Source organism: Rousettus aegyptiacus, unplaced genomic scaffold (assembly GCF_014176215.1).
Source record: "Rousettus aegyptiacus isolate mRouAeg1 unplaced genomic scaffold, mRouAeg1.p scaffold_m13_p_6, whole genome shotgun sequence".
NCBI lineage: Eukaryota > Metazoa > Chordata > Mammalia > Chiroptera > Pteropodidae > Rousettus > Rousettus aegyptiacus.
In genome coordinates, this window is record NW_023416309.1 from 40,660,958 (window position 1) to 40,674,976 (window position 14,019).

The 14,019-nt window shown below is 37.1% G+C and overlaps 1 protein-coding gene across 2 annotated transcripts in view; it reads right to left on the reverse strand.

Moving 5' to 3' along the window:
- ARMH3 (armadillo like helical domain containing 3) overlaps positions 1–14,019 on the reverse strand; it is a 146,705-nt gene that overhangs the window by 117,973 nt on the left and 14,713 nt on the right. For both annotated transcript variants that reach the window (XM_036223129.1, XM_036223130.1), the window contains exons 5-12: positions 12,717–12,824; positions 9,271–9,363; positions 8,418–8,492; positions 8,214–8,300; positions 4,110–4,166; positions 2,845–2,888; positions 1,708–1,768; positions 73–119 (exon numbers count right to left, since the gene is read on the reverse strand). In XM_036223129.1, coding sequence (XP_036079022.1) covers positions 73–119; positions 1,708–1,768; positions 2,845–2,888; positions 4,110–4,166; positions 8,214–8,300; positions 8,418–8,492; positions 9,271–9,363; positions 12,717–12,824 — 572 coding nt within the window. The remainder of the gene's footprint in view (positions 1–72; positions 120–1,707; positions 1,769–2,844; positions 2,889–4,109; positions 4,167–8,213; positions 8,301–8,417; positions 8,493–9,270; positions 9,364–12,716; positions 12,825–14,019) is intronic.

A 14,019-nucleotide genomic window follows, 5' to 3' on the forward strand; every position in this document is an offset into this window, starting at 1 on the left:
TTGCACACTCTTATCCAGTCACAGAGTCCGCACTAAAACTCAAGTCACTGCACAAGAATGTCAGGCACTTACTGTACTGAGATTTTCTCATGGGCATCCGCTATGAACATGCTGCCCACCTGTGGAAGAAATGGGGAATTACAGACTTACAGCAGAAAAATATGAGCTCTGCCTATTAAGCCTTTTATTAGTAAAAAAAAAAAAAGCTACTTGCAGCCCAAAGGAACTTGGAACTCTGGCCCACCAGACACACACAATCAAAACCAGCCTACTCTGAAGATCTGAAAAGAATCATAAACAATAACTGAAATAATGAGAACTCCCCTAAGTCATCTTTCCTTAAAGGGACTTAGTACTTTTGTCCAGCTCTCCTTTTCGATGTGTAAGTTTAGTAACTGCTGACAGCAAGTAAATGTTAACCTAGACATCCTCATCACTCTGCAGCTTCCCTGGAAGTTGCTTATTTGAAGCTCAAAAACTAATTCATGAGACATCACAAAAAGCAGGCTGATTTCATATAACATAGAGCTGTCTTTGGAGGAATATTTAGATTTCAGACAAGAACTGTCTATGTGAGACCCATTGTCCAGATTACAAAATCTTCAGTTTGTGTCCTAGGCAGGGCGGCCGAAAAAGTAAACAGAGTAGGTTGCCTTCAATATGTGTGACATCAGAGGCACTGAGAAAGATGCCCATCCCTCTAAAAATACCTTTCCACCTGCTTACTGATGTCCAAAACTATGCAGCTGAAGTTTCATTTGTTTGGCACAAAACTTTTTCTTCTTGGCTAAAATGCAAAGAGCCCTGGGAGCAATATAATTGTATCTAATTCATTTAACGAAACGTCAATACAGAGCGCTCCTACTGCTCTGACCTCTGAGAGACTTTACTTATTTATGCTTCAGAGTTAATGCTTATTAAGTCCTTCCTGAGAGTAGGATCTGAGAAGAAAAGAAGAGGAAAAGGCATAGGCATTTAGGGAAAAAATTGCCTGTTAGGGGGAAGAGGGATGGCTGTTTCTTACAATAAATTCAAAAACCGTCTTGCCCTAGGGCTGATTACTTGAACAGTGATACCCAAGAAGACAGATTCTCTGAATCTGCCTAGATTCTAAGACCTGCTAGATTTATCTCTTAAAAATCGGTCCCAGATTATGTGGCCCAAAATGTCTGTGATGGAAAAGGTGAGAAACCTTGCTCAGCAATCTTGTAAATTAGACCAATAACCTTCCTAGACCATGGACCTCTCAGCCCATTAGGCCTTCGGAGAGGTGACTCAGATCCACTGCACCAATCCCTTGACTCCAGGGCCAGCTATGAGGGACAGACTGGTTACCGCAGACAGACAAGGAGCACTCACGTTTGGATTTAGAGCTGAATCCTCCTATTCTGTGTTCCATAGGGTCAAGTTCTCAAACAGAGCCAACTCTTCAGAAAGTAAAAGTCTAGCTTATGTACTTTTTCTGTAGGTCCTAAAAACTAATTAATTTGAAAAAATCCATCCCAGAGAAATCTAAGCTCTTTCCCCCATCTCACTTAGGTTTGAAAATCACTAAGAGATACAGCTTTCAAAAAAATTTGCTCCGAGCAGCCTCTCTCTCTCTTCATCAAGCCATCACCTCAAACATCTAAACTTCTTAATCTAGATTTGTCTATCTCTGCAGACCTCTTACATTTCTGAGCAGGAGAAAAAAAAAGTAAGACTTACCATATTTGTTAAAGCAGAGAAAAAACCGCTTTGGTGTTCTTCTTCCTTGTCTTTATACTGCCTGAACAAAAATAACTAAATTCAACTTTAGTATTATTTATCAAATATGTCTTTGCCCTTGGCATTCTAGGTAATCAGGCAGGGCACTAGTATAATTCACTGACTCCAAAAACCAAAAGCATTGACAGTCTAGTCCCTGCAGTTTCCCCTGCAAGTTAAGAGGCACACATCCGCTCTTGAGGTAGTGTGTACCAAAATGCCTGACTACTCTAGGAGAGACTTAGAAAGCAAGCTGCAAAAGTGTGAAACTGCTCTAACATATGGCTGATGCAGTTATTTCCCAAACAGACTATTAGTTGAAAAGTGTGACAGAGAAATTACTTCAAGGCTGTAAGAATGAAAATCTTGTTTGTTTCTGAAGGAAGAAGAAGGGAAATCTGTGAGCTAAAAGTAACCTATTTGTGGAGATGGGACAGATTTGAAATTCTAACACCCAATTGTGCATGAGGAAAGTCTGGAGAGGAGCAAGAAAGACCCTGCCTGGCCCTGCCAGGATTAGGAACACGTCTGGTTTCCATTCACTGAATACCAGATCCTTCCCCATCCACAGCAGGAGAAAAAGCAAGCATCAATGAAGAGAGCTCCCAGAACAAACAGGGACTCTGGGAAATTGCAGTTGATTCCTGATGGAAAAAAAAGCATCTGTCAACTGTTGAACTAACTCATATGTTTTCTCCTTTTACTTAATTTTTAAGCATACAAAAAAACAGTGCTTTCCAACTTTTTTTACATAGAAAATGATTTCTGTATGATACAATAGGCTAAATGTGTGCTTGTGGCTGGAATAGTAGTTAAAATGCTCTGCAATAAAATACCAAAAGTCGTAAAAGAATGTGTCTAATTGCTTAAAGAAAATATGGACATATTAACATCATGACTACTTTTTCCCTAGTGTTAGAAACAACCCCTGATAAAGCTATCAAGACAAGCTAGAATACATCCACCAGCAGCTGTACCTCTGAGTACTCTTCTAGGGTTGGTAAGAGATATTCATTCACCCAAGACTCTAATAAACCTGTTTCCTACTCAATAATTCAAATGAAAATCAAAACTTTCTCTTCTAGAAAGTGGACTTACCTGTTATACTCGGATAAAGCCTGAGCAATCACAAGCCCCATTCCCTAGAAAGAAAAAAAGACAGCACAGGTGAATAAAAGAGCTGGTGGTGGTGATACTATGATTAGGCCAAGGAAAACACTAATTGCACCCTAAAGTCCAAGCCCAAGAAGTTCTACCTGAAATTTGGCAACAAGGACAAAAATTTTGAGAGACATTCCCAAAACACCAAAAGGAACTTTTTTGGAGAGATTTTTCTGATCTAATTATCTTGTTGTTACTTAATAGAGTAATAGGGGATGAAACAGACCAGCCCAGATCACTGACAGTTCTACTGGGATCATCTTCACCTCAAAAGAGAAGACAGAAACAAAAAACTCTCATGTCTCTAAAACCACCACAATGAAAGTGACAATGCGTCCCATGCTAAATGAAGGTGCATATAAACAAGCGACTCCCTTTCAGGTCACAGGAAAGCAGGAGTATAATTGGAAAGAAACGTCCAATAAATGTTAAGATGACTTATCAACTTTCCCTCTAGAATCTATTAAGCACAACATAAAATAAGACAAAATGAATCATGTGTGCTTCCCATTCATAAAGAAGAATGAAGAGGGCAAAATGGAAAGAAAATAAAGTCAGACACCTGGTCATGTTCCTCCTCTCTATGTTCAGAAATCAGATGTTATTTCCCAAACTTTCAATGATATATTGTAGCAGACATATATACATATATATGTATATGTATGTGTGTGTGTATATATATATATATATATATATATATATATATATGTCCATGTTTTATCTTTACCAAGTCAAGCTTATAAATATCAAATGGCTAGTTCTACAAGTAGGAATCTCCCATCATTTGGCCATCTAAGGTTCTTTTTTTATTATTTCAACTTTATAAAGGTGTAACTAACATAAAATTGGAATATATTTAAAGTGTACATCACGGTGATTTGATACACCATCTAAGCCCTCTTATTCTTGGAAATGTAACTTGTTGACTCTGTAGGATAGTCAACCTCTGTACACTATACCATGAAACATAACCATTTCATCATGATTAGCAAGCAAATGCCTCCTCAAACCTTGCTTCCATGATGAGAAGATAAAATACATTAAGATAGTTGTACTAGTGCTCTAAAAAGAGCACCAATTCCCTCTTCATAGCCAGATGAAATTAACACAATAGCTCTCTCTTTTCTCTTCTAAATATCCACTGAAAGGAAGTCCACAGAATGCAAGTAATTAAAACAAAACACAAAGATCCAGACACTTACATTAAGAGTGGCCTCATCATCCACAATAGACAGCTTCACAATATAAGGATTCACAGACTGAAGGAAAAAAGGAGACTCAAGGTGAGTGTGACCTACTTAAGAACCCATTAACTATTTAACAAAATATTAACAAAAATGCATCTATAGGGCCCTCTCCTGTAGCAATACTCCTACTATCCAGGCCCAACCCATCTTGCCAGCTAACTATCCCCATTTCCAGTAAATCTCTCAGTGTGCATGGGCATCCATCAAGCATACACACACACACAGACACACACATACAAGTTCTGTTCTACTTGCATTTTCATCTAGGCTAAATCAGCTCAGGCTTATGTCTGCCACTTCTCCCATCTTTCCCTCTTATTTTTTTCTAAGAAGTAAGTGAACACTCCACAAAACTCACTTTGTACTATCTTGCCAATAATTTACTGAGTCCATAGGGACAACTGTCTTTTGGGGGCTATAAAAGCTTCTTTGCCATAGGCACAAATTTATATGTTGCTAAGTTACAGTCTCATCCCAAAGGCTCCCTAACCATTCCACAAATGATATGCAGGACTGATTCACCCACCCGTAAAACAAAGCCACCTTGGGGGTAAAAGTGGCAGCTGCTTAACAGCCAGAGAGGCCATTTATGGATCCAATACCCAAATAACACTGCAGGGGAACTAAAAAAAAAAGGATGTAATTACCCAAACTACAATCTGGTCAGGACACTGGGATTTAATGACTGTCCCATCACTTATAGCATTGGAAGATTTCTTGAGATTTTTCAGACCCAATCTCAGCTGGGCAGCATATGGAAATGAACATATATTTAAACTCATTAAGCATTTGGGCCATTTCCTACTGGTAGGATAAGAACCAATGACCTGGTCACCTTGAAAACATCCCACTCATGAGATGTAAGGAAAGGCCTCATGTAGATCAGGCACTAATTCTAATCCAAGGGAAATAAGGAACAATAGTTCTCAGATTGGCAGTTTTTACAGCAACCGAGAAAACTCATTACTGAGAAACTGGGAAACCCAACTGAAAGGCTAACCCCCCACATAGACCTTATTTAATCAAGTTTCTGAGGGCATCTTCCAAATGTCAGTTGGGAATAGAGAAAGAGAAAGCTCTGCTTTCTTAACAGGCCAAATGTTTATAAGGTTTTCTGCAACACAACTCGAAGAAGTAAAACTCACTCCATTTGTCACTTGATCTAACAGAGGAAAGCTCTCAACACTTTCATAATCAACAGTCAAATCCTGCTGGTGCTACAGACTTCAGACAAGATCCAATGCAAGTGGATCCTTGGAAAAGAAAATCAGCAATAGGCTGACCTAGAGATGCCACCTTCTCCTAAAAGGAGAAGGCCACTTTTCTTGGCATAATTTATGAAAGTCTTAGTTACTCACTTTCCCAAAAGTACACAGTTTTAGGTAGTAATATAGATCATCTGATTACCAAGAAAAGCCTATGCTTTAGCAGCAGTTGGGGAAAAGGCAAGATGGCTAAAAGCAAGGTTTTGAATTCTAGCTCCTCTTATTTATTGTGACAAGTTAGGAACATTAGACTCAATTTCCACATCTGGAAAATGGAAATAGTATTTTCTTCCTTAGGGTAGTTATGAGACTTAAATAAAGTATGACATGTAAAATCCTTAGTATATCTAGAATATGGTAAGGGCTCAATGATTGGTAACTATATTTTCTTCTCCTTTGACATTGTTATCACAAAGGAATCTCTTCAGGGAAGTAAAAAAAAAAAGGAGAAAGAGAAAAAAAGGAACAACTTGCAAGTGGACATAATAAACAATTTCATAATTTCTAGGAAACATCATGTGCAAGGCAGCAGTTGGGGACTGAGTCACTTTATCTCAGGAGATATGACCAATCTAGAAGGCCAGGATATTAATGACAAACACTGATTCTCCTTAACATGATGCACCTGTTGTGCTGGTCACATTTTAAAACTGGGGGTAATCTACTTTTCATCTACAAAATTGAATTACAAACTCAGTTAGCTTTCATGAGATCACTCTAATAGGGTCTTGCTTTATTTGATCTAAACAATACCATACTTACCATTTTTCACTGAACTTCCCTAGACCCTTTTTTCTTACCTCCTCTATCTCTTTAGATGAAATGACTAAAATGGAATGCATTATTTAAGATAAAAAAGAACTATTTACATTTACTACGTGACATCTTTTCCACCACTTCCACTCAAGTCTAACACCTTATTTGCCTTCTTTTCATTCGGCTGAGCACCCAGGCTCTCTGGTGCCCTGTGCACCTTTCTAGAAAGGTTACAACTTACCATATTGGTCATAGGGTTGATCGTAGTGGTAACTAGAATTGTTCTTCCCCATATACACCCTCTCATACTAGTTTGCATAAAATTTCACCAGCTTTTGGTTTTGCTGTGTTCATCTGGAATTCCTCATGTTTCTGTCAAAAATCTTCCTGCTCCATGGTCACTAGGCTTCCTTAATGGTTTCTGGTGAGTGACTTACATCAAAAGCTGCAAAGCTCAGATAAATTATGCCCACCAGCTTGCCCTTGCCTACTATATTAATTCTTCTGAGGCTTCTGACAGACTAAAGATGCATGCCTCACTCCAGAAATATGATTTTCTCCAGTTCCTTGGCTATGTCCAATTTTTCAGGCTGACATTTCAAAGAGCCCTACTGGGCTGAGCTAGGGTTCAGTTCACATTTAGAGAAGTTAAGCCATTGCCTCAGAATGGCCTGCATCCAGCAGAATGTTCTGAAAATATTCATTACTGATGATGGTGCTTTCCTATCACATATAACTCAACTCTCTTTAACTATCTTTAGCATTTTTCCTCAGCTATTTTTCTTGCTGTTGTAATAAGGCCCCAGAGGCTATTACACATGACAGAGATCAAAATGGCTACCATGCCAACCCCTCCAGATCACCAGAAAAACAGGTGTTGGTGATAAATTACATATTTATTAGTAGCTCTACACATTATTCATCAGTTCCTCCAAGATAATGAAAGCAATCAGCTCCTGGGATTTATAACACATTAACATTGCTCCATATATTCCAGTTCCTCTTTAAGTATTCCTTTCTCACAGCCTTCCCTTCTTCCATATGCCCTTTACAAGAACAAGCTCCAGAGTCTGATACCTATCACTTTCGACCTGGCTAGGAATCTTACATCACTAAGTGAAGATTCAGAAGTTCAGAAATGAAAATCCTCCCTCCAGCTGGCCCACTTCTCATAACACTGCTACTACTTACTAAGGGGAGTCAGGTTGCCTCAATGCAGCTCCTGGCTTTTGGGTTCAGGAAAGTACTCTCAATGTCTAGAACTCAGTGCCAAATGCTCCCTATTCCTCCAAAGCTCTCTCCAATGAAGCCCTGGGTCTTCCCTAAGTGATCCCTTTCCTTTTCTGTGTATTCTTCTGCCTTTTGAGAGGAATCAAATAGATGCACCAACTCAAGTAGAAATCTCTGAGTTCTGTCCTTCAACTCAAATACCTATTAATCTGTCCCCAGTTAATTCTGGGGCAAAGAAAACTCCAGAATTAATATGGATAAGGCTCTGACTTCCATTTCCATTAAAATCCACAAGAACTCCCAGACCAATAGTGATACTTATATATACAAGTGAACTACATTAAGCAAATCCAACATATAAAAGTCCAATCTCTTAAAACAGGTGCATTAAGTTGTGGCTTCCAATCCTGGCCAATCATCATATTCTATAAAGGATCTTAAAAAAAACACACACACACAGATTCCCAGCACCTCAAGAGATGCTGATTCAGTGTGTTGAGAGTAAAGCCCAGAAATTTCTTCTTTTTAAAGCATTTCTAGGTGATTCTAATAATAAGCTGGGTTAGGGAACTACTACATTAAGGATATTCAGTCACTTTATTAGAACTTGCACCACAGAAATCCTTTAAACAGCTATATCCTATGCCCCATGCATATAATATAGAATTTTTAAATTTGGTTTATCAAGATTAATCTATATACCTTTTACCAAGAATATGTCTTCTACATTAAGCAAATTCCTCTAGGAGTGGCCACATTTAGGAAGACTATCGAAAGATAACGACGGTCCATTAAGGGGCCCACTTACCTCATATTTTCTGTAGTTCACCAGCAAAGCCAAGAGGACTACAGCATCATACCCATGCTCTCTACGACTTGGGGGATGGGACAGTATCTGTAACAAGATCCAGAAATGCATAAGAGTGCTAACTCTCAGTTCTTAGGAATGCAGAGAAGATTTTAAGAGGTGATTTAACCAAAAGAGAAAAAGGTGACAAGGGAATTGACCGACCTGTAAAATTGCTTCAAATATGCTGTTGATCATTACATACTCCAAGATAGTGTTCTGGCTGATGTTATCTGTCACCTGAATGCAATAAAAGACTTTTTAGAGTCTACACTGAGGCGCTCTGATATCTTGTATATCTATCTCCTCCCCTAGCATCTAAGAGAAAAAAAAATGTTAAAACATTTAACATTAAAGATCTACTAGATACTTAGTAGACCTTTATAAGCAATCCTGGAGCCACCAGAGCTAATAGACACTAAAAGCATAAGAACTTAGCAAATTAAAACTCCCTAAATCTCTGAACTTCTCATTGTTTCTCTCATACCCTCACACAAGCATTTGCTTAATAGTCTCTTGGGTTTCATTCCTCAAATGCACAGGAAGAAGTTTTTGATCCAGAAGTCTCCGAGTGGTTGCAGAGAAAGGGAACTATCTGAAACACATAAACGATACCACGCTCTCCACCCACCAGAAGGTACAGGCAAGCTTCATGCTATAAAGTCAAAGTCAGAACAAATGAAAATATTCAGAATCACAAAAACTGTTTCCAAATGAGACCTGATGAGAAGGGTAAATCTGACAATCCAGAAGTGAGGAGTTCTCGAGGAATGTATCTAAAGTGACATGCATGTTAAAATGCCAGTACTTGCTCCAAAGAGCAACTTTCAGGAAGTGAAAGTCCATGCAACTAACTTCCTTCTATACATTCAAATACAACAAAATGATGATGTCATGTCCCAGTAGAGAATTTATTTTTCTCTTTTCCTTTTTAACTTTAGACTCAACTATTCAAATAAGCTTGATCGTGCTGCCAATTAATACACTTGACAAAGAAACATATACATGGGTCACTCACAGTCACTAAGCAAAGAAGAAGTTTCAGACATAAACTCTTCAGACTTTCAGAACCTTCTGCACAAAGCAATGAGTCCAAACTCTCCATCAAGTTCTGAGAAAGAGAACCAATAAGTGTTAAACCCTATCAAATAACATTTGCACTGTTTCATTGTCCAATTCTGGATTATGTTACATAGGGTAATATGAATAACACACAATAAAGCAAACATCATTCCCGGAGGCCTAGGCCTTACAAAATTAGACAAAAAAAAGAAGACTTCTAAGTCTAGTTATTTGGGGGAAAATATTTTAAAATCAGTACACAAAACAATAGAATTCACTATTCTACCAAATGAATGCTTGCAGCCTGTCATCTGCATATAAACCTTTAGGTTAGAATGAAGTAAATTTTTAAAAGGTCAATAATAATGGTTAAATTAAATAATAAATATATAAATTTAAAATAATAATTAATAAAACGCAATTTAATTAAAAAATAAACAAATGGTTAAGTTCAAGCTTAATGAGAGCCATTCAAAAACTAAACAAGATTCATTATTTGATAAAAAGAAAAAGCATTATTACTTGATGCAGGCACACTGAACAAACAACAAGTCAGTATCACTATTGGCTAAGACTGGCCATATGCACTATCCAACAAAGTTAGCCTGTCTTGACCCTGGTCAGTTCTACTAGACAATACCATGAGAGTTTATCACTTGTACTAACAACCAGCTGTTAGATCCAATGTAATCAAAAGATGAAACACTTTAGATACTACAATAGAAGAAAAAATATTTTACATTAAATGAAGGAAGAGAATGAATGGAGAATAAGGATTTAGCATGCTGAAAGGTCAAGTGAATGTTCAAAATAAGATACTTCAACTCAACAAATAGGTAGTAAGGGTCTACGATATGCTAATTATTGTGCTTTCAAAAATAGAAGAAAAAAATAAGACAATGACCCTTGCTCTCAAGGTATTTTTAGTCTAATGGGAGAGAAAAATAGGTAAATACTTTTGATTTAATGGTTACTATGATAGAAACATTCTGGAAGAGAATTAGCTCAGATGTCACCTATTCCAGAACTTCTCAAGGGTGGGGTATATTTTGAAAAATAACTAGAAAATAATTAAAACTTGAGGAGGAAAGGAATTCTAGACAGGCATTAGCATGATCAAAGACACATGTATAAAATGGCTGTGTCTGGAGTTGGAATACAAACAGTTTGTTATTATGGAGGTATAAAGAGCAAGGCATAGTGGTGAGAGATTAGACTAAAGAAATAGCAGATCATGAAAGTTTTATAAAGCTAACTAGGGAGTTTGGTCTTTATCCTGTTAGTGATAGGAAACTAATGAAGGGTTTTCAGCAGGAAAGATTTGAGTGTAAGATACAATAATACTTCTGGTGTCAGTGTGGATAACAGATTTAAAGATGGTAAGCCTGGAGGGAAAGAGACGAATGAGAACTAACCTATCAATTTCCTGAGGATAGGTTGTCATGTCTTATTTGCCTCTGTATCCCCAGTGCCTGGCACATAGGAACCTAACAAATGTTTGTCAAAAGAATAAATGAAGGCATCACTGCAATAGTTCAGGTGAGGGATACTGGGGACACTAGCGATACGAAAAAAAAAAAAGAGAGAGAGACAGGTATGAGAAATATGAGCTAAGGTAAAATTAGCTGAACTTGGTGATGGTCTAGATATGAAAGGCGAGGGAGAGAAAAGCGTCAAGGATGACTCTCAGGCTTTTGGCTTACGGGACTAAGAAGACAGATGCTCCTATTCTGATAGGGAATGAATGAAGAACAGATGTAGGGAAAACAATGAGTTCCATTTTGGATATATCAAGCAAGAGATACTTAGGGATGTGTGAGTGAGTATATTCAGCAAGTACTTACAGAGTACGTACATTTACAACTCTGATACTCAGAGAGAATGTTAAAGCTAAAGATAGAGACTTAGTAATCAGCAGCATATCGGCAGTAGTTAGAACGATGAGAATGAAAGATATGGGATTTTACCATGACATATATACGGACTGTACAGACTAGAATTAAAAACTGACTCCGGGTACTAAATCTTTGTGTATTCATAATTGTATATTCATAACTTTTTTAAATAAGCTAATCACTACAAGGATTCTTTGGCACACAAATTTCTTTATTCTAAATTTAGTGAGTGACAGAAGACTAGTTCTTCAAATGAACAACATTCATTTAAGATAGTGTCCAATACTTCAAATCAGATATCTGATAAGGGACTTACATTCAAAATATATAAAGAACTTTTACAACTCAACAATAGAAAGACATACAACTGAATCTAGAAAGGGACAAAGGATCTGAATAGACATTTCTCCAAAAAAAATATACATGAAAGATAAAAGCTATTGTTGACAAGGATGAGAAGAAATTAGAACCCTCACACATTGCTGGTGAAACTGTAAAATTGTATGGCAACTTTGGAAAACGGTTTGGCAGTTCTTCAAAATGTTATAAACATAGAGTTACCCTATGACCCAGCAATTCTACTTCCAGGTATATACCCAAGAGAACTGAAAACATATATCCACACAGAAACTTGTACAAGAATGTTCATAGCAGCATTATTCATAATAGCCAAAATGTTGAAATATTCAAAATGTACATCAACTGATGAATGGATAAATAAAACAATGTGGTACATTCATTAAATGGAATACTAATCAACCATAAAAGACTAAGTACTGATACATGCTACAACATGGATGGACCTTGAAAACATGCTAAGTGAAAGAAGCTAGAAACAGAACATCACATGTGATTCCATTTACATGAGACGTCCAAAATAGGTAAATCCAGAGAGACATAAAGCAAATCAATGGTTGTGGAGCTAGAGAGAAGTGGGAATGGGGAATGACTGCTAATGGGTACATGTTTTCTTTTTTGGGTAGTAAAAATGTTTTGTAATTAAAAGTGGTGATGGTTGGACAACTCCATGAATATATTAAAAACCACTGAATGCAGAACTTTAAAAGGGTGAATTGCATGATGTGCAAATTATATATCAATAAAGCTGTTATTTTTAAAGTGTCAAACAGTAGAAATAAAAATTCTAATAGCCACTGTGTAAAATAAGAAAGCTGAATGTTTAGAACTAAAGTTACCCTTATATATTAATTTGTTATATTTAAGCTCATAAATGCTTTTGCTAATGTATGATCTATGATATACATCATAAAATAAACTGCTTAGTCTTTATTCTGTAAGGAATGGATGCCTCAATTCAAATCTGAATTTCAAATCTTCCTTTATTCAGATAAACCAAACCTGTGAAATAAAAATACCCAAATTCAAGGCTAAATTCAATCTTTATCTATTTGAGTCCAGATCTTCTAGTACATGTGTCTGCAGATGGTACCCATGAACAGCTGTCAAAAGCAACTATCCACAAGCACATCTGCAGCTTATGCCTCACCTTCATGCACAGCTCCGCCTTGTCAAAGCCCATCAGCATGTTGATAATGTCAAACCCAGAGGAAGACTTATTCTTTTGGTGAACTCCTCGAATAAGTGCGCACAAGGTCTGCAGAGATGAAAGAAAGAATTCTTTCTAGAGAGGAAGTCTCAAAACACAAAGAGCACCGGATCTGTAGCCTCAGATTGCTACCTCGGAACCTCCTCTTTGCATAGCTGACAATTCAACCACTCAAACACTTGAGCTCCAGAATCCAGAAATCAAAAAAGGAACAGCAACTAAAACTGTCGTCATTTTTTTTGTTGCTTTTTGGCCATCCTCTTTTTAAAAACTGCACTGCAGACAAACACTGGAAAGTGATATTCAAAAATAAAAAATAGTTCTTGAGTTTGCATCATGGAATTGGAGAAACATTCCTTTACTTAAAATTAATGTCGGCATTTACATTATGGTTTATCATTTTTAGTAATTATTTTTTCATAACTACAAGTATTTAGGTCCCTATATGACAACAACCAATTGCTTCATATATTATATTCATTACATTCCTACCTACCAGCTGTGTGAGCCTGGACAAATCAGTTAACTTTTCAGTGCGTCAGTGGGAATGATAATAATAGTACACATCTCATAGGGATGCTGTGAGGACTATACAAATTAATACTGTAAAGAACTCGGAATAGTCCCTGGAACTTTGTTAAAGCTCAAAAAATAGTACCTGGAACTTTGTTAAAGTTCAATAAGTAAAAGCTATTACAATAATGTACTATATTTTTATGGATCACCAAATGGCTTACTGTCAATTTATTTCCACTGAACTAAAAAGTTTACAATTTATGTCCCTACTGTGAGCCACTATAACTACTGAAGTACAATTTCCAACTTTCACGTCAGCTCTCAATGAGCCCAACAACTGTGATACTCAAAATGTGTAACTTACTGTGCCAGAGGTTAACAAAGCTACAAGATAAATGCCGCCCTTCTTTCTGGGGCTATTTCTACATTCTACAGGTGATTTCTACATTCTACAGGTGAGAAAACTGGGGCTCACAAAGTGATCTGCCCAACTAGTATGTTAAAAACTTAAACCCAGTCAACCAAATCTTCCAATAAAATCCTATATGTTGTCATGTGGCTGTGTTTATATTTGTCAATCACTGCCCTAGGTACTCAGCCCAAGGCTACACTTGGAGCTACCAGACTATAAACTTTAGAAACTCTGCCTATCATTCAGTCAATAAAAATTTACTTCTAGAATGCTGAACATTTGCCAGGCACTGTTCTATACAGTAGGAATAAAGAA